Raw genomic sequence first — 23,679 nt, 5'->3', positions numbered from 1 at the left:
TATATCAATAAATTGTAGCTTCGATAAAATAATGTAAACACGCAAAGGCTAACACAGAGCTAGCATGATCCCAGTCTAATGAAAATGTTGCGTTAGCTAACGTTAGTGTTCATTGCTAATCCATGAAAAACAAACATTATAGTAATTTACAGTAAATATGAGTGCTTTTGAACTATTGAAGTACTTGAAATAATGGGTTGAGGTAATTCAACAACTAGAGATCAAATTATCCACTACTGTACAACTTTTACAACTGTAGGCTTCCACATTGCTGCAGTAAAAACTAAAGTAACTTACATTTTATGAGTTCACAAAATAGTATGATGTAGCATTCATTGACACTGTTGTAAAATATACGCGATAAAACACAATAGTATTTCCTACAACAAATATATTTTTATATTTGTGGGTAGTGAATTGAATCTTGAAAAAAGTTGTTAGCAAGAAACCACAAAAAAAATCTCAAAAATTGTTCTATTAATATAATTTAACACACATCTGATTCAGAATCCAATCAAGTTTTGATTTACATTCTACAATATAGCAACATATACATTTATTCTACAATAAAAACAAATAAATGATGACAAACTATTTCTTTGATCTGAAATCATTTTATTAGCTTACTTTCAGAGACTGTAGAGAAAACATGGGGTTAACTGTTAAACAAGTCCAAAATTATTCAGATGTAGCTACCAAATAGAAAGGTCAGCTTAAAAGAGTCTTCTCCTTCTCTTCATCAAAGAATACACGAGACAGTAAACTTAAGCATGATAAAGTTTAAAAACAACAACAACAACAACAACAACAATTCCAAATGTGTATTTGTGTACCTTCAGCAGCAAGATTCTCATGAGCAAACAAGTATTATTAAAAATATTACTGTAGTTTACTTGTGTTACTGGTTTGTCGTTACAATAAGAGACTAGCTTGAAAATAAAAACCGATCCTGTGTCCAAAAAGTAAACAAAGTAAGTCTCATGAAGAAAGAGTAACATGTATTTGTACAGTATGCAAATTCATAACATATTTGCGAAGATAATTATAGGACAAATGCTAAAAAGTTAGCTGCCATTTAAAAGTGTTTAATAGTGAAATAATAAATCACGCTACAAAACAAGTCATAAAGTGTATAGTATGATATCACAAAGTTATTATAAAGATGAAAAAACAGCGCAGTATGTAGAGAATTCTAGTACTAGTGCTCAGAAACAGAAAAATGTTTTGTGAAAGTTGTATTTTGCATACATTCCACCCTGAAAAAACTAATTTCAGAGAGTTTACTCTTCCTCCCCATTTATTTTTTTACATTTATTTACAGTATAAACATGCATTTATTCTTTCTTTAATGTGTAATGTGTTAATTATATCGTATTCTACCTGACAAAAGTTTTGTCGCCTTGTTTTTAAGAACACGAAATAATAACTTGATTTCTAGTTGATCATTTGGCATCAGAAGTGGCTTGTATGAAAGACGAAGGCCTCTAGATTACGCTTATATGACCAAAATAAAATATGATTATGCCTTGATTTTTAATTATTTGACAGTAAGGTCTGACTTTGCTTGAACAAAAGTCTCATCACTGAACAGAAATAATGTCCAGTATTGAATATAAAGTCCTGCTGCAGTGGAGACAGAATGAATATTGTGTCTGACTCCATCATGAGCTTGGAGGACTGCATCCATACATCTCTGACATGACTCAAACTACTGATTAATAAAGTCATCTGGAATGCCAAAGAAAGCGTTCCTGCAGGACTCCCAGAGCTCATCAAGAGTCTTTGGATTCATTATTAATGCCGCCTCCTTCATCTTACCACAGACATGCTCAATAATGTTTTATCTGGTGACTGGGCTGGCCAATCCTTGAGCACTTTGTCCTTTTTTGCTTTCAGGAGCTTTGATGTGGAGGCTGAAGTATGAGAAGGAGCGCTAACCTGTAATAGTCAAATAAGTGTTTTGCCCTCTCCTGTGGGTTGTAATGTAATATATTAAGTTTTTACTTCCCTAATATTTCTATCCAAAGTTTCCATGGACCTGCATTATCATTCGACTACACAGAACTTTTCCAAAGTCTTAAATACAAGGGCCTTCAAATGGTATTCATGCCCAACCATCGATACCACCACATCTTTATCTTGATGAAGTATTGCGGAATGAAATGATTTGAGTGCATATTCCTGACAAGGATATTTGTTTCTAGACCATGTCCTACTGTATCTACACCTGACACGACATGATTTCAGCCATTCATTTAAATATAAACCACTGCACCCCCGTTGAAATCTTAAGGGTTATAATGTAAATAATACGCACTAAACCAATTTAACATTATTAAAAGTACATGTAGGCTGAGTGACTTACGGTGTTGGTTTGCACTAGGTCACAGTTCTGACTTTTAAAATGAATGAATTTCTCTTTGAAAATCAGAGGTGAACTGTATTTGCTGCCGCTTTTAATAGCTTGGCAACAAATGTCATGTAAAATGGTGTTTAAACTCACAGTGGAAGCAGCTAAACACTGAATGAAGCACATAATCAGTACCTGAGGCGGTGTTTGCAGTTGTTTTGCCGCAATGTTGCGTAAACAGAAACTGCTGCTTAAAGGGCCATGACACCCCCCATTTTCGGTTAAAGTCTACTTCAGAATTTTTTCAAAAGATGCATGATTAATGGGCGTGGAGCTCCGCGAGCATCGGGCAGGAGTGGGCGTGGCCACCAGGGGAGAACGTGAGTGAACAACTGTTGTTGTCAGTTAGCTCACAAAATGAGACAAACCGTGAGGAGACGCATGCGTTTATACTTTACAAAGTTAAAATGCAAAGAAATGAACAGTGATTTAATGCCCTGCTACACTTGTTATTCGTAATTTCATATACACACAACCACAATTTATATCATTATAAAGATAAGTGTGTTCATGTAAACACTATAAATGAGGACTTCTCCCTCAATCCCCGTATCCAGCAGACTCAGTGCAGTTTTACTCAGTTTTAACCATTAGTCCTGCCGGTAATATAGAGGATTTAGGCAAACACAGCAGCACAGTGGTGTGTCTGAATGTGAACGAACTCCTGATAAAAGACAGCGTCCGCCATTCTCCAATTCTCGTGCTGCTCTCCCGACAAAAATGCTAGCAGCACGCACACAGCTTTGCTGTATGATCAGCCCTGACACGATCACGGGGGAAAACATGCAACAAATCCCGTGGATCATGGAAACAAACGCATATGAGCCTTCATGAACGGCTGAATTCTGTGTGCCGTGGGTCCTTGTCTCACAGCTCGGGCTTGACTCTGGCAGGTCTCATGAATAATTAAGCAGCCGGCTCTTTTCATAGGATAAGAAAACTCGGCTATGAATAATAATGAGAAACCGACGCGTCATCATTGCACTTGCAGTACTGCGCTACGTCGCCGATTTTGATCCGCCCCAAAAATCATTTTAAACCCGAAAGCTTAAATTAGCTGACAAAAGCTCAAAATTATCCAGTTTTCCCCACAATTAAAGCTGACAGGTGCTAACATTGTCTTAACTGATGCTCAACACACACACATCTGTTAATATTAAAAAAAAAATAAGTTCTCCAGGGTGTCCTGAACCTTTAAACAGAAATTTAGCAATTTTTGCTGATGGTTAGGACAAAAACAGGTTTTAAGATGAAAAAGATACCTTTTAGCATGGTTTATAAGTTTCCACTGCAGGTATTTTACTGCGATATTCTTGTAATTTAAGGTGTATTTTATAACTACATGTGATAAACTCTTAAAACGTGCTCTCACTCCCTCTCGCCTCCCTGATTTATGGAATATTGTGTCTAGTCTGCATTCCAGTCCAATTTTTTATGCCCTTCGCCTGCTACCTTCCCTCTTTCTCGTTCTCTCGGATGTATATCATTGAAGATGTTACACAAGTGTCCACTAAAGGCGGAACATCTGAATGAGTTTAAATGGAGTGCCCTAAACCCTCGAGCACATGGAAACTACACTGTTGTGACATCACAATTGCATTGAATTCTGGGGCATATAGGTACTGGAGTGGACAGATACTCGCTCCCTCGGTCAAAATCAAGGGATGGAGTGTATGTCCATGTAAACTTCCTTCGTTCACTTGACGTAGTGGAACACACTTTAAAATAGTAGCGAAAATTCCCAAGGGAAGGTTAGTTCACAAGTGTGTCTCTAAAAGCGGATTGGAATGCAGCACTAGTTTGCAGGCATCAGGGAACCACTATCAGTCTAAGAAAGACTCCCGAAGCTTCCGGTAGAGGTGGGATATCTGATTTTGTATGTTAGGTTGTGCTCCTCATTAAAGGCTGAGCCTCTTCACTGCCGGCTTGATCAGTGCAGACTGGTGATGTGTTGCAATGGTTTGCCATCAGGTGCCTTCGAAGTTCTGGATACATGGTTTCATTGTCCTGTTGAAGGGGAAAAGCATTTCAAAACCATAACAGCTCGATAAAATGGAGTTGACTTGTTAGCAGAAGTTGGAACAGCACCACACCTCACTTTGCCTCCTTATCCAATCACCTAATTTCTAAACTTATTTAAGGCAAATCTGCCATAGCACTGTTCATCTTGTTCTCTCAAACACCACCTCTCTCCCTATCCTTGTAACCTTCTCTTCCCTCCTAGGTTGAAATAGGGGGGAGCGGGGTGGTCACTCTACCAAAACATTACAGAGATGGTATCCCCTGATGGCATCATTGTAGGACACCCAATCAACCTACCTAATCATTCATTATTCTCTTCCATTTCCCTTTATCCTACAGTTCCATTAACACTGTTTCCTTACCATCTTAAGTACTAGTTCCCAAACCTCCATTTCTTTCTATCCCTACAATAAAGACTGCCAATCTGCTTTGAAATCAACCATTTTATAAAATTACAGTGAGAGTAAACTCATGAACAAGGGGTTTATACTATTAAAAAGCACTGTTTACTTCAACATACAACAGTCAACGTTTGAAGTGACTTGGACGTGGTCATTGGTTCCTTGGAAACTTGGTCCTGGAGGGCCGGTATCCTGCAGAGTTTAGCTCCAAACCCAATTAGACACATCTGAACCAGCTAATCAAGTTCTTAACTAGTATACTAGAAACTCCCTGGCAGGTGTGTTGAAGCATGTTGGATCTAAACTCTGCAGGACAGCGATCTGCCCTCCAGGACAGAGTTTGGGAACCCGCGATTTAGGACAACTTTAATGAAAGATTTTAATCCACTTCAAATGTTGACTAAGCTAGTGTGCATTCAGAGGTTCTTTCATGTTTATGTTGCACTATATCCATTCACGTGTATTAATTACTTATGCTAGTGGGTTTCAATCTGCTTTTAGCTTTTAGGTGTGTCGAACGCATCTGCAGTTGAGTCATGTAATTTACCTTGGATCAGCAATGTTACATTCCAACATCAGATCGGTAAGTCCAGTTCCTTCCATATTCTTTTGTCTTGTCTATTAATTGTATATACCTGGTCATGTTATTATGTACATCTCAGAGTGAGAAATACAAGCTGTGGCATGTGACCATGTGAACTGGTTGAAATGCGTATCTAACAGAGAATGCGTGATAGCCCTGTGTTTATAACAGAATTTTGAAATGGGCAATATGGTAATGTGGTTGAGGAGTTGCTGATATGGTCTCCAAATAGGATATATCACCCTTCGAAGGTTACTCGGGATTGAAAATGATCATGGACACCATACTGAAGTGTTCCAAACCAAAGTTCGCCAAACTGGCCATTTCGAAGGGCTCTTCGTAATGAAGGATTTTCAAGGAACCAACTCATGAACACTTTGGGCCTCCATAATCCGTCGCACAGGGGAGGTGTTTGGTGTTGCACACTGTGTCCATTCAGAAGGGCTTATCCCAAGGCCCTAATCCCTTCAAAACTGACACCTTTCGAAGGGATTAGGGCAGTGGTCAACAAACTTGTTTCTTGAGGGCCAGTGTCCTGCAGAGTTTAGCTCTAGCCCTAATCAAACAGACCTGAATAAGCCAATCGAGGTCTTGCTAGGTATACTAGAAATATACTGGAAAATGTTTGTGTGTTGAAGTTGGATCAAGTTGGAGCTAAACTCTGCAGGGACACTGGCCCTCCAGGACTATGATTGGTGACCCCTGGCTTAGGGCATAGGGATGAGCCCTTCCGAATGTGCTGAATTTTTTAAGATGGAACATTTTGACTGCTCACCTCACTGGTTTGCATTGGCAGTAACTTTGCAATGAGTTCTGTGATGTCAGCAAAGGTTGGCCGTGTAGTTGGTTCCTGTCTCCAGCACATTTTCATGATAGTGTACCTACAGGAGTTTAAGTCACTTTTATAATTGGCTTACTATTTGTTGTTTATTTTCCCAAACTTGACAAATGTTCATAAACTCACATTTCATGTGGCGCAAAATCTGGTTGTGGCATGTGATAACCGTCTTTTATCATCTTGTAGAACTGGGCATCAATCGCAACATTGGGGTAAGGACTCATACCTTGAAAAACAAGACATATATATGTATATACTAGTCATGTTAATGACAACAAAATGCCTTAAGACCACTTTGTTTGTAGTAAATGTTTTCCTCAGTACACTAACATTTTGTTAGTAAGTTTGTATGTGTTATATTTACTTACCCAAGGAAAAAATCTCCCATAAAAGGACACCATATGACCAGACATCACTTTGGACTGTGTACAGACATTCAAAAATGCTTTCAGGTGACATCCATTTCACTGGCAGCCGTGCCTATAAAACCAAAGCAACAGCATGTAAAGAAATTTCATAGTAGACAGGAGAATGTGGGAACTGATGCAAGATTTAATCAAGAAATTCTTGTGAATACATGTGGGTTTGTCATGTGTCTGTTTAGGAAAGAGTTAATGAGAGATTAGGGAAATTCAAAAAGGTTTAATAATCCAAAGAGGCAAACACCAACATAAGTTTTATTAGAGACATCCACACAGATGATAACCGAAACTGAAGAGAAAGCGAAACCTAAATACTCATGGAGATGAATGAACTAAATGGCAAACAGGTAGTATACTGATAATAAACAAATGGTGGTGGTAAAACAGAACAAAGGAATGCCACGTCAAAATACACAACAAAGTCCATAATCACTCTAATAGCCCTTTCCAGAAAGGTGCAACCTGGCATCATAAGGGGATGACAGTGAACACGGGGAGAACATGCAAACTCCACACAAAAATACAACCTGGCCCAATCGGGAATTGAACCTTTGTACGTCTTGCTGGTGTTAAACTAAAGAGATCATTCAGATATGCATGCTAAATACTTTATTGTTGTGTCCACTCATTGAAAACCCAGTAGGCACACAATGTCCTAATACGTTAATATTAGGTTAGATTTAGGTTGTGACGTCAGGTAAGCAAAGTTCAATCTCTAGCCAGCGTCTGTGGACAACAATATTTTGAGGTCCAAAAAATGTTGATATTTGGTTGCTTTTAGGTGTTGGAAAGTGACCAAAATCCAACATCGAGCCAACATCTCAAACCAATGTCAGATTGATGTCAAATACTGATATTTATTTGTCAGGTATGGCAACCAAAATCCAACATCTAATAGACGTCAAAGTGGTAACATACACACTGTCAAGCTGTAATATCACTAGACGTTGATATTTGGATGATTTTAGGTTGGACGTTGAACATTGACGTCGACCTTACATTGGGTTCTAACGTCAACCGTATTTTCATGTCTAAACTAAATGCAAGGTGCCCACAACGTTGGGGTACAACGCCAATCTGACATCATGTTGACATCCTGTGGCTGCTGGGAAGGTATCAGAATGCCTTGTTTTGCACTGTAGCACTAACCCACAAATAAAAAGTCAGTATCCAGTGAGTTTTGTGAAGTTGCTTTGTGTATTGGCAGAGTGTACTGCAACTTTTCAGATTGTTTTCTCATTGAAAATAATGAAGTAAGTACTTACATTGCCTTTTACTACATAATTGGTGTCGTTCATGATGTCTCTAGCAAGACCGAAATCACAGATCTTGACAATGCGGCAGTCAGCCACTAGAACGTTCCGTGCTGCCAAATCTCTGTGAATACACTGATAACAGACAGTCTTATAATTACAGAGGGTGGTATATAATTAAACAAACAGCTAATCCAATAGAAATGCAGTCTTGGTTGAGAAGCATTTTTATGGCATACACCAAATACTTTATATACAACAAACCTTTTAAAATTGTTTACTTTTAGAGTATAAAACTGTTAAACATAAAAACATTGTACAGACATTAAACACTTAGACTATTCTATTATACTGTTAATCATATTTTAAATCAAATGTTATAGAATCCACTTGCTGCAATTCTGACATACATGCAGTGGGGGAATTAAGTATTGAACATATTTTTTCCTTGGAATAATATTTCTAAAGTTGTCTGTTGACATGAAAATGAACTAGATTTTGGTGAAAACCCAAATGACAGAAGGAGAAAGCACTGAACTACTGAAATGTATTTAATACTTTGTATAAAAGGCTTTTTGAGAATGAAGCCTCATGCATTGCTCAGGTGTGAGTTTCTCAGACTTCAACATAGTGTCAAAATCTTAATGGTTCTGTGGGTCTCGTCTGTCAAATCTTGAGAATTTTGTGTTCTCTATTGGATTCGGATCAGGTGATTGCCTGGGCCATTCTATACCTTGATTTTCTTTCTCTGAAAGCATCTAAGGGTCTCCTTGGCAGTGTTTTGGATCATTGTCTTGCTGAAATGTCCACCCTGGGTTCATCTTCATCCTCCTGCTAATGTAGATGTTGGACTGAAGCAGCTGATGTTCATTTACACTGAGGAAGGGCAGAGGGCTGCTAAAGAACTACTGAGAGATTTCAGCTGCTGTCTGGGCTTTCACTGCCGAACTACACCTCCCTTTCTTCATGTGTTCAATACGTTTTCCCTGTATAATTAGATTTTATTACACATAACTTCATTTGTAAACTAATTAATAATGTTTTATTTGCATATATGGATTTCTTTGGTTGTTACCAACATCCGGTGAAAATTTCAAGTCAACAGCACCCTTAGAAATATGTTTTCTGAGAGAAATGGTGACGTGTTCAATACTTAATTTCCCTACTGTATATGTGATATATAACCAAGAAATGTTACATTTTTGGAAGCCAGGAAGTCCATTCCCTGAGCCACTTGATATGAGAACATAAGCAAATCCATGTTATCCAATGACAGCATGTTCTCCAATTCTTCATTACAGGACTCTGTTGAAAAAGTCAGATATTAGCATAATGAGAATGCCATTCATTCACAGAATGATTTGAAGGGCGTACTATATTACTTTACCCTGAAAAGGCTCTTTTGGCATCTGTCCTGACGGTGTGTCCCTAAAGCTGTCTAAACCAGAGTAAGCATTCCTAAAAAAATGAAGTAAAAATAAAACATCCAGAGGTGGTCAAAAAAAAAGCATTAGATCGGATTGAATAGCATCAAACAGCTATTAGCTATTAAACATGAGCTGCTCTCTGCCCAAGCAATATACAGTATAGTCTTTTACGTCTGCCCATTTTGATCAATATGAACTCTTAAGACTCGATTTAATCTTTGGTCAAAAACCGACACACACACATAAACCTTCATTTATTTATTCATTTTCCTTCGGCTCAGTCTCTTATTTATCAGGGGTCACCACAATTGAATGAACTGCCATCTATTCCAGCACACGTTTTATGCAGCGGATGTCCTTCCAGCTGCATTCCAGTACTGGGAAACACCCATACACTCTCACATTCACTCATACACTACAGCCAATTTGGTTTATTAAAATCCATTATAGCGCATGTCTTTGAACTGTGGGGGAAATCGGAGCACCCGGAGGAAACCCACACCAACGCAGGGAGAACATTCAAACTCCGCACAGAAATGCCAACTGGCCCAGCCGAGGCTTGAACCAGCGACCTTCTTGTTGTGAGGTGACAGTGCTACCCGCTGCGCCACCGTGACATCCCCGGTTGGAAAACGATAAACGTAAATACTAGGGATGTAACGGTATCAGAATTTCACGGTATGGTAATACCTCGGTATGAATGGCACGGTACGGTATTTATTGAATCATTTACAGGAAAAACAAAACTACAAAAAATACGCCAAAAAAGTGCCAAGAGTGTCAATGACATACAAATTAGCCATCTATCTGTAAGCTTTGAAACAGGAACTTCCATTTTAATAACAAAAAATTATTAAACCATGTAAAAAAATAAAGTTTCAATTTAGTATTGTTGAAAACTCATCACATTCAACATTTAATCACTCACTCACTTAGATAGAGATGGGTTTTAAGGAAAATTATCATATAAGTATAATCTGGTAAAAGCTGGGATCTCTGGGCATGTCCCCTACAACAGAAAAAAACCCTCTCATTTGGGACTGAGGTTTCTGGGACAGAGAGATATGATTTAGCCAAGGTTGACAGCAGTGGGTAACGTTGTGCATTGTCTTTCCACCACTTGAGAGGACAAGCCATGAGTGAGATAGAGGTCTCTTTGCGGTACAAGTCAATGTCTGCATCAATCTGAACAGTGTGCTGTGTTTCTGCAGTCCCCATGACTGTTATTAGTCGTATTCCCCAACTTGCAGGCACGTGCACACATAGGGCTCAACCTGTGCAGTGCACATGCCTTTTTCAGTCTTGGATAGAAAGTGCCCTTCCAAAATGATCAAAGTGCCCCCGCGACACACCCTCCATCCCGCCCTTCAGTTGGCGCGCGACAACACCGCTCTTGAGTATGCGCTCAACCCCCCCTCCCCGCTTTACAGTACGCGCGCGACAACACTGCTATCAGTACGCGTGCGACAACACCGCTATCAGTACGCGCGCGGCGACAACACCCGCTTTAGGTTCGATCATTTCCAGCTCTTTTTCATCCCCGCTACTAGCAGCACACTCCATTTCCGCATTACTGGATCTGTAGCGACAACAGACCGCAAAGGATGATGGCCACGCCTGGGCTGATGGGAATTGTAGTTTCCGCTACCTCCCGTTCGCTTCATTCACCTGAGCAAATTTTCTCAGAAGACCTATAGTTTTACCGAGTCATGCGACTACAGTAATATCGAAAAAAAATTCTATTGCGGTATGACGGTATTTACAATACCGTTACATCCCTAGTAAATACTTTTGAATACCTAGGATTTTCCTACAGTCATCGGTGGTGTAATCTAACATACCTTATATGTAAAAAACAGCCTGATCTCACGAGGAAACGTAAGTGTTTTACGTTTTGTCAGTTTAGTGGCTAATTTGTACGAGTTCAGTCGTACGAAAATGTAAGATTTTAAAAAGGACGCGTGGCACCCAACCCCCCCCCCCAAACCCAACCATCATTGGGTGATAAGCAAATTGTACTAAATTGTACATATTAGATTGTACGAATTCATTCAAATTAGCCACTAAATCAAAAAGTTTACAATTGCCGTGAGATTGTGTTGGTAAAAAAACTAGAGATTGAGTAATTTTAACTAAAAAAATTGAGTAATTTGTTTGTATTACTGTTGTTGTATTACTACATGAGTGAGTTGGTCGGTTGTAAATAGTTGACATTTTTTCAACACAGTGCTTTCCCACACTTTAACCAGCAGAGGTCTTCAGGGAGCTCTCATTTGGCAAGCTTCAAGTAACAAACCTTTGTCCAATACAATTGAGTCGAACGGCTCACTATAGTTCAGTATGCTTCATTTCACCATCACTAGCAAGCCTGAGCCACCGTGCTGCCCCACACAAACCTTAATTTCAACAATTATTTTCCTTTATGTACTAGAAATCTGCTGCAACTCAGTTTGCGAGTTTAGCATAATACAGTATTTTTACTTTTTTATTTCAAATATTAAATAAAATACACTGGCTTATGAATGCATTATCACATGACATTGAGAGACGAACCTTGCGGGATGTTGCTTTTGGATGGTCACATTTTTGTAGAGGTTTGAGTCTTCGGCAAAACTCTGAACACCAAGAACAGTGTTCACAAAGGTTTCTACTCGTTGGCGCAAGAAGTTGAGGAGGTCGCCATGGCAACAGTACTCAGTGATCATCAGCATGGGTCCTAAATCAGACCAAGTTCTGAGATTAATCAACATCAAGCAAAGAATTTAAAACCACCAGCATTCACAGACTGGCTGAATTATTGATTGATTTGTTCATTAATTTATGTTGTTGATAGAGAATAATTAGAGTTATACTTAGATTAATTAGATGTCAACAATAAAATTACATTTGTATTTTCTATTCTTACCTTTTTTAACACACTACCACTCATTTTTAGTTAACGTACTTAATATTTTTACTGTAAGTCACTTTGAAAAACAGTGTGCTAATTGACAGCCTTTTTTTATCCATCTCTACAATGTAGAAATACAACTTTGACTTACCGCCCTGAGTGCATGCCCCCAGCAGATTGACTATGTTTTCATGTGGTCCAATATAGTTTAAGATCTTCAGTTCAGACATGAGTGCTTCTCTTTCTTCAAAGCGGGCGCTAGCTGTTTGGTTCAGAAAGTAAGAAAGTTAACCTGAGGTTCACAGTACATGACAACCCCAAACTGAGTGTGCCTCACACAGGTGAGTGGGCTTGACAAACCACCTGTAGAAAACACTCTTTTCTGTCTATCTATAAAAACAACCTAACTCTAGCACTTGCTTCTTCTGAGCACTAACAGTTCCTTTGTATAATCAGCACTTGTGTGTATTGCCTTTTCTTGTTGAATCGCTGAATGCCTCCACAATTGTATATCACTTTGGACAAAGGCGTCTGCTAAATGTAAATGTGTCACGGTACGGGATTACAAACAGGAACAAAAACGGGTGTAGAATCCAAGTGCAGATTTTAATGACTATTGTGCAGTGTCAGAGACAAAAATACAAAAATCAAAGTAACAAAATAAACAAACAAACCAGGAAGTCAAACAGATAGAACTAGAACTAGACTTAACAACTTTGACAAGATAAAAGACTAATCGGGAAACACATACCAACAAGGACGAACGACGAACTGATGAACAGAGGATGAATGACTGAATAAATAGTCCAGGTAATCAACGGTGAACAGAGACAGCTGTGGTTGCAAATCAGTGTATATGAAAGACGGGGTGTGTGCGCAATGTATGGAAACGTAGTTCTTAAGCCACTGTAGTTCGCTGGGAGTTGCTGGCGAACTACAGTGGCACCTGGTGGACAAACACAGTCATGACAAAATGTTTAGGAATGTACAAGAATGTGTTGTGATCACCAGCGATCTAGCATTTGGAGATCGCTGAAGAACTACATGTCTGCCACTGATATGAACTACAACTCCCAGAAGTCTTTCTGATGCGCACTTCAGAATCTCTTCTTGCATACTGTTTGCATACTGTTCAAATCCTATGAATTCGGACATACTACTCAGCTCGCATACTGTATAATATATATATAGTACAGCAGTATGTAATTTCAGACGCAGCCAATCATTCAGACACTAACAAAGACACACAGCTGAAGCCCATGATTGACTGATTACATGGACTATTTTTACACCTTACTTTCACATATACTTGGCTGAGTCTTGTTTTCTGAAAAAAATTCTGAACGCTATTTTTGTCTATCCTCATCACATTTTTGACCCCTGTTTTTGATCGTTGTTTAGCCACCTGTTCTGACCTTTCGCCTGTTTCTGTCTACGCCCTTGGAATACCCATATGTTCCGCTTTGCTCCTGTTTTGACCGTTGCCTGACTAATGATTCTTTTTAATAAACTGCACATGGATGCTCACCTCTGTTGCCCATGACCCTGTGTTACGGAGTGAAACATCTGTTAATGAATTCCCGGGGTATTTGTGAACCCCAAGTATGAGCCTTGTGAAACATGACACAGATGACACAGGTTCCATTTATCCATGGGTTTAGGATGCCCAGGGTTAACAATTTCTAGTGTCATCTGCGCCAATAGCGTAGCCTAGAGGCCTAGTGCGTTAACATATAGGCCCAAGGTGCTCACGGTGACCTAAGTTTGATTCCCGGCTCAGGGTCCTATGCCGATCCTTCCCCTCTCTCTGCTCCTAATGCTTTCCTGACTGTCCTTTACTGTCCTATCACATTAAAGTTGAAAACCCCTAAAAATAATTATAAAAAATTATTTAAAAAATTTTAAAAGCCATAATTAAATTAAACTTACGCTTGAGCATTTTCACCGCCACTCGTGTGATGGTTTCATCCTTGACCAGGCCAATAGCAGTTGCTTGCACCACCTTCCCAAACGCTCCTGCTCCAAGAACCTGTCCTGGAGTGCAAGCATTGTTTTTTTTTGCAGTAGTTATTTCTTATCATTACAAAATTATACTCTAGTAAAACAGAGAGTGTAAGTACCAAGCTTCAGCTTATTTCGAGGAAACTCCAGTTTCTTGTTGTATGGAAGTTGGCTGGGGTCAATGAATGTGTAGTTGTTCCCATCATTTACCTCAATGATTTTCCATTGAATCTCATACTTCTGTGCCTTAAAGTATCAGGTTAAACAAACTGTTAAATTTGCATGATTGTGAGTATAACTCAGGTAAATAAAAGATACCTTTCTGTTCTTGTAGAGGAGAATTAACATCCATAGAGTTGCCACAGAGAGAGCTCCAGAGAGACCAAGACTGATTAGCACTGAAGTTGACCACACCGATGTAGGGCGAGGACCTTATGAACACATTTAAGGTGCTTCATTAAGACAGGTCCATTTCAAAAGCAAAATAGGAAATTAAGCAACTACTTATAAAGTGAGTAAACCTAATTTTAGGTTCATTTAACTTAAAATTTTTAAGTATATCCGTTGTAACTTAAAACTATTAAGTTCACTAAAGTTATTTTTACTATTATGCACATAGTTCATTTACTTAGTGATGTTATATATAAACAAAGTTTGAGAGGCGGCACAGTGGCCACATTGGTATGGTGAACTGATGACCTCCACGGCCAATCACAGTCATTTTTGTTGAGCATGTGAACACCATGGCAAATCAGCTCTGTTTAAGAACGCCATCAACAGAGCTTAAATGTTAACGGGAAATAGACGGGGTATTTTACCTTTCAGTACCGAAATTTTGTATCTTGACAAGTCTATAGTGAAATAATCAGTTCATTAACTTGAGTTTGATAAATGGCATCTAAAATGAGTGCTTGGGAAAGAAAACGTTAGCTATTGTAACGAGTGCCATTTCGGTGAATGGTGGTGAAATTATTAATTTGTGTCACTTTTTCTTCGCTGAAAAGATATACAGCCAGGTATTTATATCATTCCTCTGTGACTCAGGCGATACTTCCGAGTTTCTTCCCACCGCAGCATCGATTTCGCTGTTTAAAATGGTGGCCGTGTGAAATCGGTCAATCATAGATATATACACTAGATATCGCATAGGGACCCTGAGCATGCGTCAATAGCGCCGCCACACTGGTACAGTGCTTCCAGGAAAATGTCATTCAACAGCACTTGTCAAGACAGTGTTATTACGTGAAGATGCGGGACTTTAGCGCTGTCTACTGGTGTAGTAACGAGCAAACAAAGAAAACAAAGCACAAAGGCAGAACATTTCATAGGTAATATTATGTTTTTTTCTGTTTTTGTATGTTTTGAACTTTTGTGCTAAACAGGTCACGTTATTGATGACAACAGTCTCTTACTGCATTCACTATACAGCAAAGCAGCTCCAGCTCGCACTAAACACTCGGCTTATGCTAGTTTTGTTAAATAAAATCAGCAAAAAATGCAAAAGAAATATGACAACGAGATGCTGCGCTGCCAGAAACATGTATTATTGTCGGCTAACGTTAGTGAAAGAGTCGTTCGGGGGATTCATTCACAAACGAATCGCTCCCTCCGTCAGTATGAGAAGTGAAAGCAGGAGAGGAGCTGTAATTCAGGGCACGGATTAGATTAAATTTAACAGGGAGGGTGAATAGTACATTTCTGTACACACAAACACAAGCTTTTTGTCAGGAATGCCCGTGCAGTCACTGATCCATCAATGTAGAAAAGTAATGTAAAATTATAATTTTCGTAATTAGAAAAAAAAAGACATATTAACATCCAGGAAAACTCCCGATCATAGATATACATGTATATGTGTATATCTCTGGCTTTGGATGGCCACAGTCCTCCACTGTACCCTGGTCCCGCATTCATTTAAAAGGAGCGCTACCCTGTAGCAAGATGGCGGCGCTATTGACGCATTCCGTCCAATAGACAACAATAGGCCAGGCGACATCTAATGTATATATCTATGTCGGTTAATTAGGAACCATACCACCAAATAAAAGTGGTCTTGTCTGAACTACAGCAGGTACACATTCTTTCTCACCTGAAAATGTAAAGGTATAGAAGTCACAATCGTCTCCAGCGGTGTTTGTTGCCACACACTCAAATATTAAATCAGCATTAGCTGTAATCTCTGGTAATGCACTCTTCACCAGCACTGGTTCATACTCTCCGCTTTGCTCAGAAATGGATTGGTTGGCCATTAATTCCACACCTGATGTACGGTTGTCACTACACCTGCCATCAAATCAAAAGCAATTAGAGCAATGTCGTAGCAAACCCTATTTACATAACTAATTGCCCAAAAAAGTGCACATACAAAGCTCTGTTAACTTCATACTGGAACCACTGGATGCTAGGTATGGGGTAGCCAGTCGCTGCGCAACTGACGACTCCATTTTCCCACTTAATAACTGTTGTTGGCTTCTCTGTAGGTTTAGAAAGAACAAAAATGATGCTGTTTTGGATTTGCTATGTGAGGCAGTATGTTCTTTATAAACCAACTATACATACGGTAGACGTGTACTGTGAAAATAATGGAGGCATTGACACTGGTGCTGCCGGCGCTGAAGATGTAGTCACCGTAGTCTTGTGCTCCAACATTTTTGAGCCGGATTGTGGCCATGTAGATATCACTGTCAAACATAAACACATTGATAGAATTAGCTGATAAAATCAAGGCAGCATGGTGGCTCAGTGGTTAGCACTATCGCCTCACAGCAAGAAGGTCACTGGTTTGAGTTCTGACTAGGCCAGTAGGCATTTCTGTGTGTGGTTTGCATGTTCTCCCTGTGTTGGCATGGTTTCCTCCTGGTGCTCCAGTTTCCCCCACAGTCCAAACACATGCGCTATTGATCAACTAAATTGGTAGTGTATGAGTGTGAATGAATGTGTATGGGTGTTTCCCAGTACTGCAGCTGGAAGGGCATTTGCTGTGTAAAACATATGCTGGAGGTTCATTCCGCCATGGTGACCCCCTGACAGGGCCAGAGCAAGATGAATTTGCCACTCTAGGCAAAGGACGGTAACGTCGTCCTTAACCCTAACGTGAAGGGGGGGGGGGGGGGGTAACTCTCTTTTCTGCCGCCCTAGACGCAGATATAACTGAGGGAGCGGGTGGTGAGGGTAGTGTCGGGGACCCCGCCCTCTCTATTCTACCGCACTAGACGCGGATATAACTGAGGGCGTGGTGGGTAGTGTCAGGGACGCCGCCCTCTCTATTCTGCCCCCCTACAAGCAGATATAACTGAATGCGTGGGTGGTGAGGGTAGTGTCGGGGACGCCGCCCTATCTATCCTACCGCACTAGACGCGGATATAACTGAGGGTGTGGTGGGTAGTGTCGGGGACGCCACCCTCTCTATTCTACCGCACTAGACGCGGATATAACTGAGGGTGTGGTGGGTAGTGTCGGGGACGCCGCCCTCTCTATTCTGCCCCCCTACAAGCGGATATAACTGAGGGCGCGGGTAGTGAGGGTAGTGTCGGGGACGCCGCCCTGTCTATTCTACCCCACTACAAGCGGATATAACTGAGGGCGCGGGTAGTGAGGGTAGTGTCGGGGACGCCGCCCTGTCTATTCTACCCCACTACAAGTGGATATAACTGAGGGCGCGGGTAGTGAGGGTAGTGTCGGGGACGCCGCCCTCTCTATTCTACCCCTCTACAAGCGGATATAACTGAGGGCGCGGGTAGTGAGGGTAGTGTCGGGGACGCCGCCCTCTCTATTCTGCCCCCCTACAAGCGGATATAACTGAGGGCGCGGGTAGTGAGGGTAGTGTCGGGGACGCCGCCCTGTCTATTCTACCCCACTACAAGTGGATATAACTGAGGGCGCGGGTAGTGAGGGTAGTGTCGGGGACGCCGCCCTGTCTATTCTACCCCACTACAAGCGGATATAACTGAGGGCGCGGGTAGTGAGGGTAGTGTCGGGGACGCCGCCCTCTCTATTCTACCCCCCTACAAGCGGATATAACTGAGGGCGTGGGTGGTGAGGGTAGTGTCGGGGACGCCGCCCTCTCTATTCTACCCCCCTACAAGCGGATATAACTGAGGGCGTGGGTGGTGAGGGTAGTGTCGGGGACGCCGCCCTCTCTATTCTACCCCCCTACAAGCGGATATAACTGAGGGCGTGGGTGGTGAGGGTAGTGTCGGGGACGCCGCCCTCTCTATTCTACCCCCCTACAAGCGGATATAACTGAGGGCGCGGGTAGTGAGGGTAGTGTCGGGGACGCCGCCCTCTCTATTCTGCCCCCCTACAAGCGGATATAACTGAGGGCGCGGGTAGTGAGGGTAGTGTCGGGGACGCCGCCCTGTCTATTCTACCCCACTACAAGTGGATATAACTGAGGGCGCGGGTAGTGAGGGTAGTGTCGGGGACGCCGCCCTGTCTATTCTACCCCACTACAAGCGGATATAACTGAGGGCGCGGGTAGTGAGGGTAGTGTCGGGGACGCCGCCCTGTCTATTCTACCCCACTACAAGCGGATATAACTGAGGGCGTGGGTGGTGAGGGTAGTGTCGGGGACGCCGCCCTCTCTATTCTACCCCCCTACAAGCGGATATAACTGAGGGCGTGGGTGGTGAGGGTAGTGTCGGGGACGCCGCCCTATCTATCCTACCGCACTAGACGCGGATATAACTGAGGATGTGGTGGGTAGTGTCGGGGATGCCGCCCTCACTATTCTACCGCCCTACAAGCGGATATAACTGAGGGCGCAGGTGGTGAGGGTAGTCTTGGGGACGCCGCCCTCTCTATTCTGCCGCCTAGGTCGCCTCTATGGAAGCGCCGGCCCTGCCCCCTGGTAAATAAAGGGACTAAGTCGAAGGAAAATGAACAAATGAACAAACTGCACACACAGATTAAGGACTTATCTCTTAATAGGTCCTCTTTAAAACACCATTTCTTTAAAACTGAGCTCAAGTGACCTTATAAATAAGCACACATACTGTATAAAGAAACCAAAGGCAGTTTAACCTGTCGTGAATCTTGTGAAATGTCTCCTCATAGCTGTGATTTGAACTTGGAGTTTTCCATTTAGCCCATTCAACATCTGGATATGCTTGGATGTGCACACCGAGCTCAAGCTGATCTCCATGCATGCGCACAACATTCGTTTCGTTCCCCTTGTATTCAGAGGACAGGATGGGTGTGAGTTCCAGGTAAGGTTTTTCTGCAAAGACACACAGAGAGCAACTCAAACACACGAAACATACAGCTGGAGTCAAACTATTCGCCCTCCTGTAAATTTATTTTTCAAATATTTCCCAAATGATCAAGGAATTTTTCACAGTATTTCCAATAAAGTTTTTTCTTCTGGAGAAATTCTTATTTGTTTTATTTCGGCTAGAATAAAAGCTTTTTTTTAAAACCATTTTAAGCTCAATATTATTAGCCCCCTTTTGCAATATTTGTTTTGGATTGTCTCCAGAACAAACCACTGTTATACAATGACTTGCCTAATTACACTAACTTTACCCTAATTACCCTAGTTAAGCCTTTAGATGTCACTTTACACTGAACACTAGTGTCTTGAAGAATATCTAGTCTAATATTATGTGCTGTCATCATAGCAAAGAGAAAAGAAATCAGTTATTAGAGATGAGTTATTAAAACTATTATGATTAGAAATTAGTAGAAAGAAATCCTCTCTCAGTTAAACGTGAGTTTAAATTATTCAGGAGGGCTAATAATTCTGACTTCAACTGTGTCAAGCAAAAACAAAATCATGTGAGTGTAACTGGACTTTGTAAAGAAACCTACCTACAACTCTAAGAACTGCTGTGCTGCTGTTTCTTCCAGCCTCGTTCATGGCAGTGCAGGTTAAATTCTCCGTGTCGGACATCTTTAATTGTTGAAAGGTCAAATATATAGTGGCACAAACTTGTTCACACTTTTTCTTTTTCTTTATCTCTCTTTCAAAGTTCAAAACCTAAATAGAAAAAAGAAAACGTTCATTTAGATAGTCACATAATACGTATTTAGTACAATCTGGCATCGTATTTGCTGAAAGAAGAAGAAAAACAATTAATTTAATTCAAGTAAGCTGAACAGCCTGTGAATTGCATTCGTTTATGATATTCCTTCATTTATTTTCGCTCAGCTTAGTGATTTGTCAGAGGTCGCCACAGCGGAATGAACCGCCACCTATTCCAGTATATGTTTCACACAGCGGATGCCCTTCCAGTCACAACCCAGTACTGGGAAACACCCATACACACTCAAATTCACACACTCATATGGCCATTTAGTTCATCTAATTCCCCTATAGTGCATGCGTTTGGACTGTGGGGGAAACCGGAGCACCTGCAGGAAACCCATGCCAACACGAGGAGAACATGCAAACTCCACACAGAAACACCAACTGACTCGAATCAACAACCTTCTTGCTGTGAGGCAACACTGTGCCGCCGTCATTAATCATATACTGTACTGTACACTGAAAACCGTAATAAGTTGACCGAACTAAATTAATTGAGTAAACTCGTTGCCTCAATTTAATTGAGTGATGGAGTCTCCCAAAACTTGCATATTTAAGTTTATTTAACTTGCCGGTTTTGTAGACTATACTTAAATTGTTCAGATTACCAACTAAGTACTAAGTTAAATAAACTTAAATATGCAAGTTTTGGGAGATTCCATTACTCAATTAAATTGAGGCAAGGAGTTTACTTAATTAATTTAGTTCAGTCAACTTATTAGGGATTTCAGTGTACTGTTTCTCAGCTGATTGCATCTGATGTGAGGTACACTGCAAAAAGCTTTTATTACTTAGATCTGTTGTCTTGTTTGTAGTCCAAATATCAAAAAAATGTTGTGGATACGAAAAAAATCTAGTCTTTTTGTCAAAAATCAAGTGAGTTTTTTTCCTAAAACAAGCAAAATAATCTGCCAATGGGGTAAGAAAAATAAGTGAAGTTTATTCATTCATTCATTCATTTTCTTGTCGGCTTAGTCCCTTTATTATTCTGGGGTCGCCACAGCGGAATGAACCGCGAACTTATCCAGCAAGGTTTTACGCAGCGGATGCCCTTCCAGCCGCAACCCATCAATAGGGAAACACCCACACACACATTCACACACACACTCATACACTACGGACAATTTAGCCTACCCATTTCACCTGTACATCATGTCTTTGGACTGGAGGGGAAACCGGAGCACTCGGAGTAAACCCACGCAAACGCAGGGAGAACATGCAAACTCCACACAGAAACGCCAACTGAGCCAAGGCTCGAACCAGCGACCTTCTTGCAGTGAGGTTTATTTATGAACTAATTTGGAGAGGATCACGTGCTTATGATTGCTTGCAGCCGGTCCCGCATTATTCAATGTATGATTCACCAATCAGACGATTCCTAAGCCACTATAAATACCCTAGGTTTCATATAACAGCCATCTTTGTTTTGAAGTGTATCTAAACTTTTGGTTTCATCTGTAAATGTTTCATGTTGGTGATTAGGAACGCTCAAAAAAATGATATTTGTTGCTTATTCAAGCTACTTATTTAAATCGAGCCGAAACATCACAATTCTTGAGCATTTTTTAGGGACAACTTAATTGTTTTAAGTTTAATCCACTTAAATTTGTAAAAACTAAACATGTTATAACATGTTATAACACAAATAAATGACATGGAAGCTGTCAGGGTTCTGCCACTCTGATCTTGTAAATTCTTGTTTTGGTGGCGGATCTCTGACACTACTCGTGTCTGGTCCTGTTTCTGTCTCTGTGTGCGCGCGTGCCGTCGTGGGTGTACGCAGAGTGTGCGCGCTCCTGCTTGACGCAGCCGCGTGCGCGCTCTGCGTCCCTCAGACGCGTGCGCTCTTGTACTCGTGTTTGTGTTTTCGTCTGTCAGCAGCATGGTGTTTCATTCCCAGCGTCTCAGTCTTGTAGGTTTCGGTTTTGGTCGGCGCTGGGATGAAGCATGCATGCTGCGTGTGTGAGCGCATGGTGAGTGCTTTCATTCATCGTGTGCTCGTGTCTTGCGTCTTTTGTCAAAGCACGTGGCTCGGTGTTTACATTGTGGTCACGTGCTTTTGTCGTGTGCTTCAGTGTTGTGTTATGTGAGCGCATGGCTTGTATTGTCTCTCTGTGTCATGCGCTCTCCCGTCTATTGTCTAGTCCCACCCTCCTTGTTTAATCATTATTAGTTTGTCATGTTCACCTGTGTGTCAATTTACTTTTTGCTTTATATTCCCCCTCATGTTTTCAGTCCTTTGCGAGTTCGTCATCATATGTTGTCGATGTTTACCTGTCTTGCCTTGTCGTACCTGCCCAGTCAAGTTTGTTTGTTTGTTTGATTTATTGTTTGTTGTAGTAGTGTTTTCCCCCTCGGGGTTGTTTATTTTTGCCTTTTATTTTACTTTTTAATTAATAAATCCTACTTCACTCTGCGCTTGGGTCCTTGCTCCTTTTTCCCTTTACCGGAACGTGACAGTAGCCAACATTTTGTACAGTCTACACTCAAATAAATGATGTATTTACAGTGCAATTCACCTTTTTTGGTGAGCTCCAGGTGAAGTTGTAGTAATGATTATGGTTTTGGATGTAACAGGGGATTTGCAGTGATTCTCCAACAATCCGCACATACTGTAGAGCTGGAAGAGACACTGATGGAGGCTCCTGTGCTTCTGCAGTGAATAGATCAGTAATGCTGAATTGGTACAATAAGAGAAGATATTTGGCATACAGAATCAATTATAAACCCTCCGGTATTTTTTCCCCAATTTCTGTTTAACAGAAAGAAGACTTTCTCAACACGTTTCTAATCATAATAGTGTTAATAACTCATCTCTAATAACTGATTTCTTTTATCTTTGCTATGATGACAGCACATAATATTTGACTTGACATTCTTCAAGACACTAGTGTTCAGCTTAAAGTGACATCTAAAGGCTTAACTAGGTTAATTAGGGTAAAGATAGGGTAATTAGGCAAGTCCATGTATAACAGTGTGTTTTGTAGACAATCCAAAACACATTGCTTAAAGGGGCTAATAATATTGACCTTAAAATGGCTTTTAAAAAATTGAAAACTGCTTTTATTTTAGCTGAAATAAAACAAATAAGACTTTCTCCAGAAGAAAAAAATATTATAGGAAATACTGTGAAAAATTCCTGAATCTGTTAAACATCATTTGGGAAGTAATTCCAACCCAGGCCCATTCTGGAAACGTAACCGAATGTTTCTGGAGGCTGCGATTTTACGTTCAGGGAGGTACAAATTTGTGCAGTTTTTGTTTTCGCAAACCCGCGAGAGGCCGCTGTGTGCGCTTTTTCGCGTCTCGAACGCTTCTCGCGAGCACGACTGACCAACTGGCTGAATGACTGAACGATTGACTGGGCGGCCGGCCAATCAGCCGACCTGACTGCCCCCCTCCTCCTC

The 23,679-nt window shown here is 40.9% G+C and overlaps 1 protein-coding gene across 3 annotated transcripts in view; it reads right to left on the bottom strand.

Annotated features, from left to right (window-relative positions):
* Positions 1-594: 594 nt before the first annotated feature.
* Positions 595-23,679, bottom strand: part of csf1rb (colony stimulating factor 1 receptor, b) — a 39,421-nt gene continuing 16,336 nt past the window's right edge. For all 3 annotated transcript variants that reach the window (XM_087301898.1, XM_087301899.1, XM_087301900.1), the window contains exons 4-21: positions 22,792-22,925; positions 20,056-20,224; positions 19,270-19,465; positions 16,807-16,928; positions 16,613-16,721; positions 16,337-16,530; positions 14,566-14,678; positions 14,367-14,493; positions 14,176-14,280; positions 12,398-12,508; positions 11,910-12,072; positions 9,317-9,387; positions 9,128-9,234; positions 7,942-8,064; positions 6,623-6,734; positions 6,381-6,480; positions 6,192-6,297; positions 595-4,417 (exon numbers count right to left, since the gene is read on the bottom strand). In XM_087301898.1, coding sequence (XP_087158024.1) covers positions 4,292-4,417; positions 6,192-6,297; positions 6,381-6,480; positions 6,623-6,734; positions 7,942-8,064; positions 9,128-9,234; positions 9,317-9,387; positions 11,910-12,072; positions 12,398-12,508; positions 14,176-14,280; positions 14,367-14,493; positions 14,566-14,678; positions 16,337-16,530; positions 16,613-16,721; positions 16,807-16,928; positions 19,270-19,465; positions 20,056-20,224; positions 22,792-22,925 — 2,288 coding nt within the window. In that variant the 3' untranslated portion in view covers positions 595-4,291. The remainder of the gene's footprint in view (positions 4,418-6,191; positions 6,298-6,380; positions 6,481-6,622; positions 6,735-7,941; positions 8,065-9,127; positions 9,235-9,316; positions 9,388-11,909; positions 12,073-12,397; positions 12,509-14,175; positions 14,281-14,366; positions 14,494-14,565; positions 14,679-16,336; positions 16,531-16,612; positions 16,722-16,806; positions 16,929-19,269; positions 19,466-20,055; positions 20,225-22,791; positions 22,926-23,679) is intronic.

This window comes from Danio rerio, chromosome 21 (assembly GCF_052040795.2).
Source record: "Danio rerio strain M-AB ecotype USA chromosome 21, GRCz13ab, whole genome shotgun sequence".
Classification (NCBI taxonomy): Eukaryota; Metazoa; Chordata; class Actinopteri; order Cypriniformes; family Danionidae; genus Danio; species Danio rerio.
The sequence above is the reverse complement of the archived record's forward strand: the minus strand, read 5'-3'. Positions and strand labels throughout refer to the sequence as shown.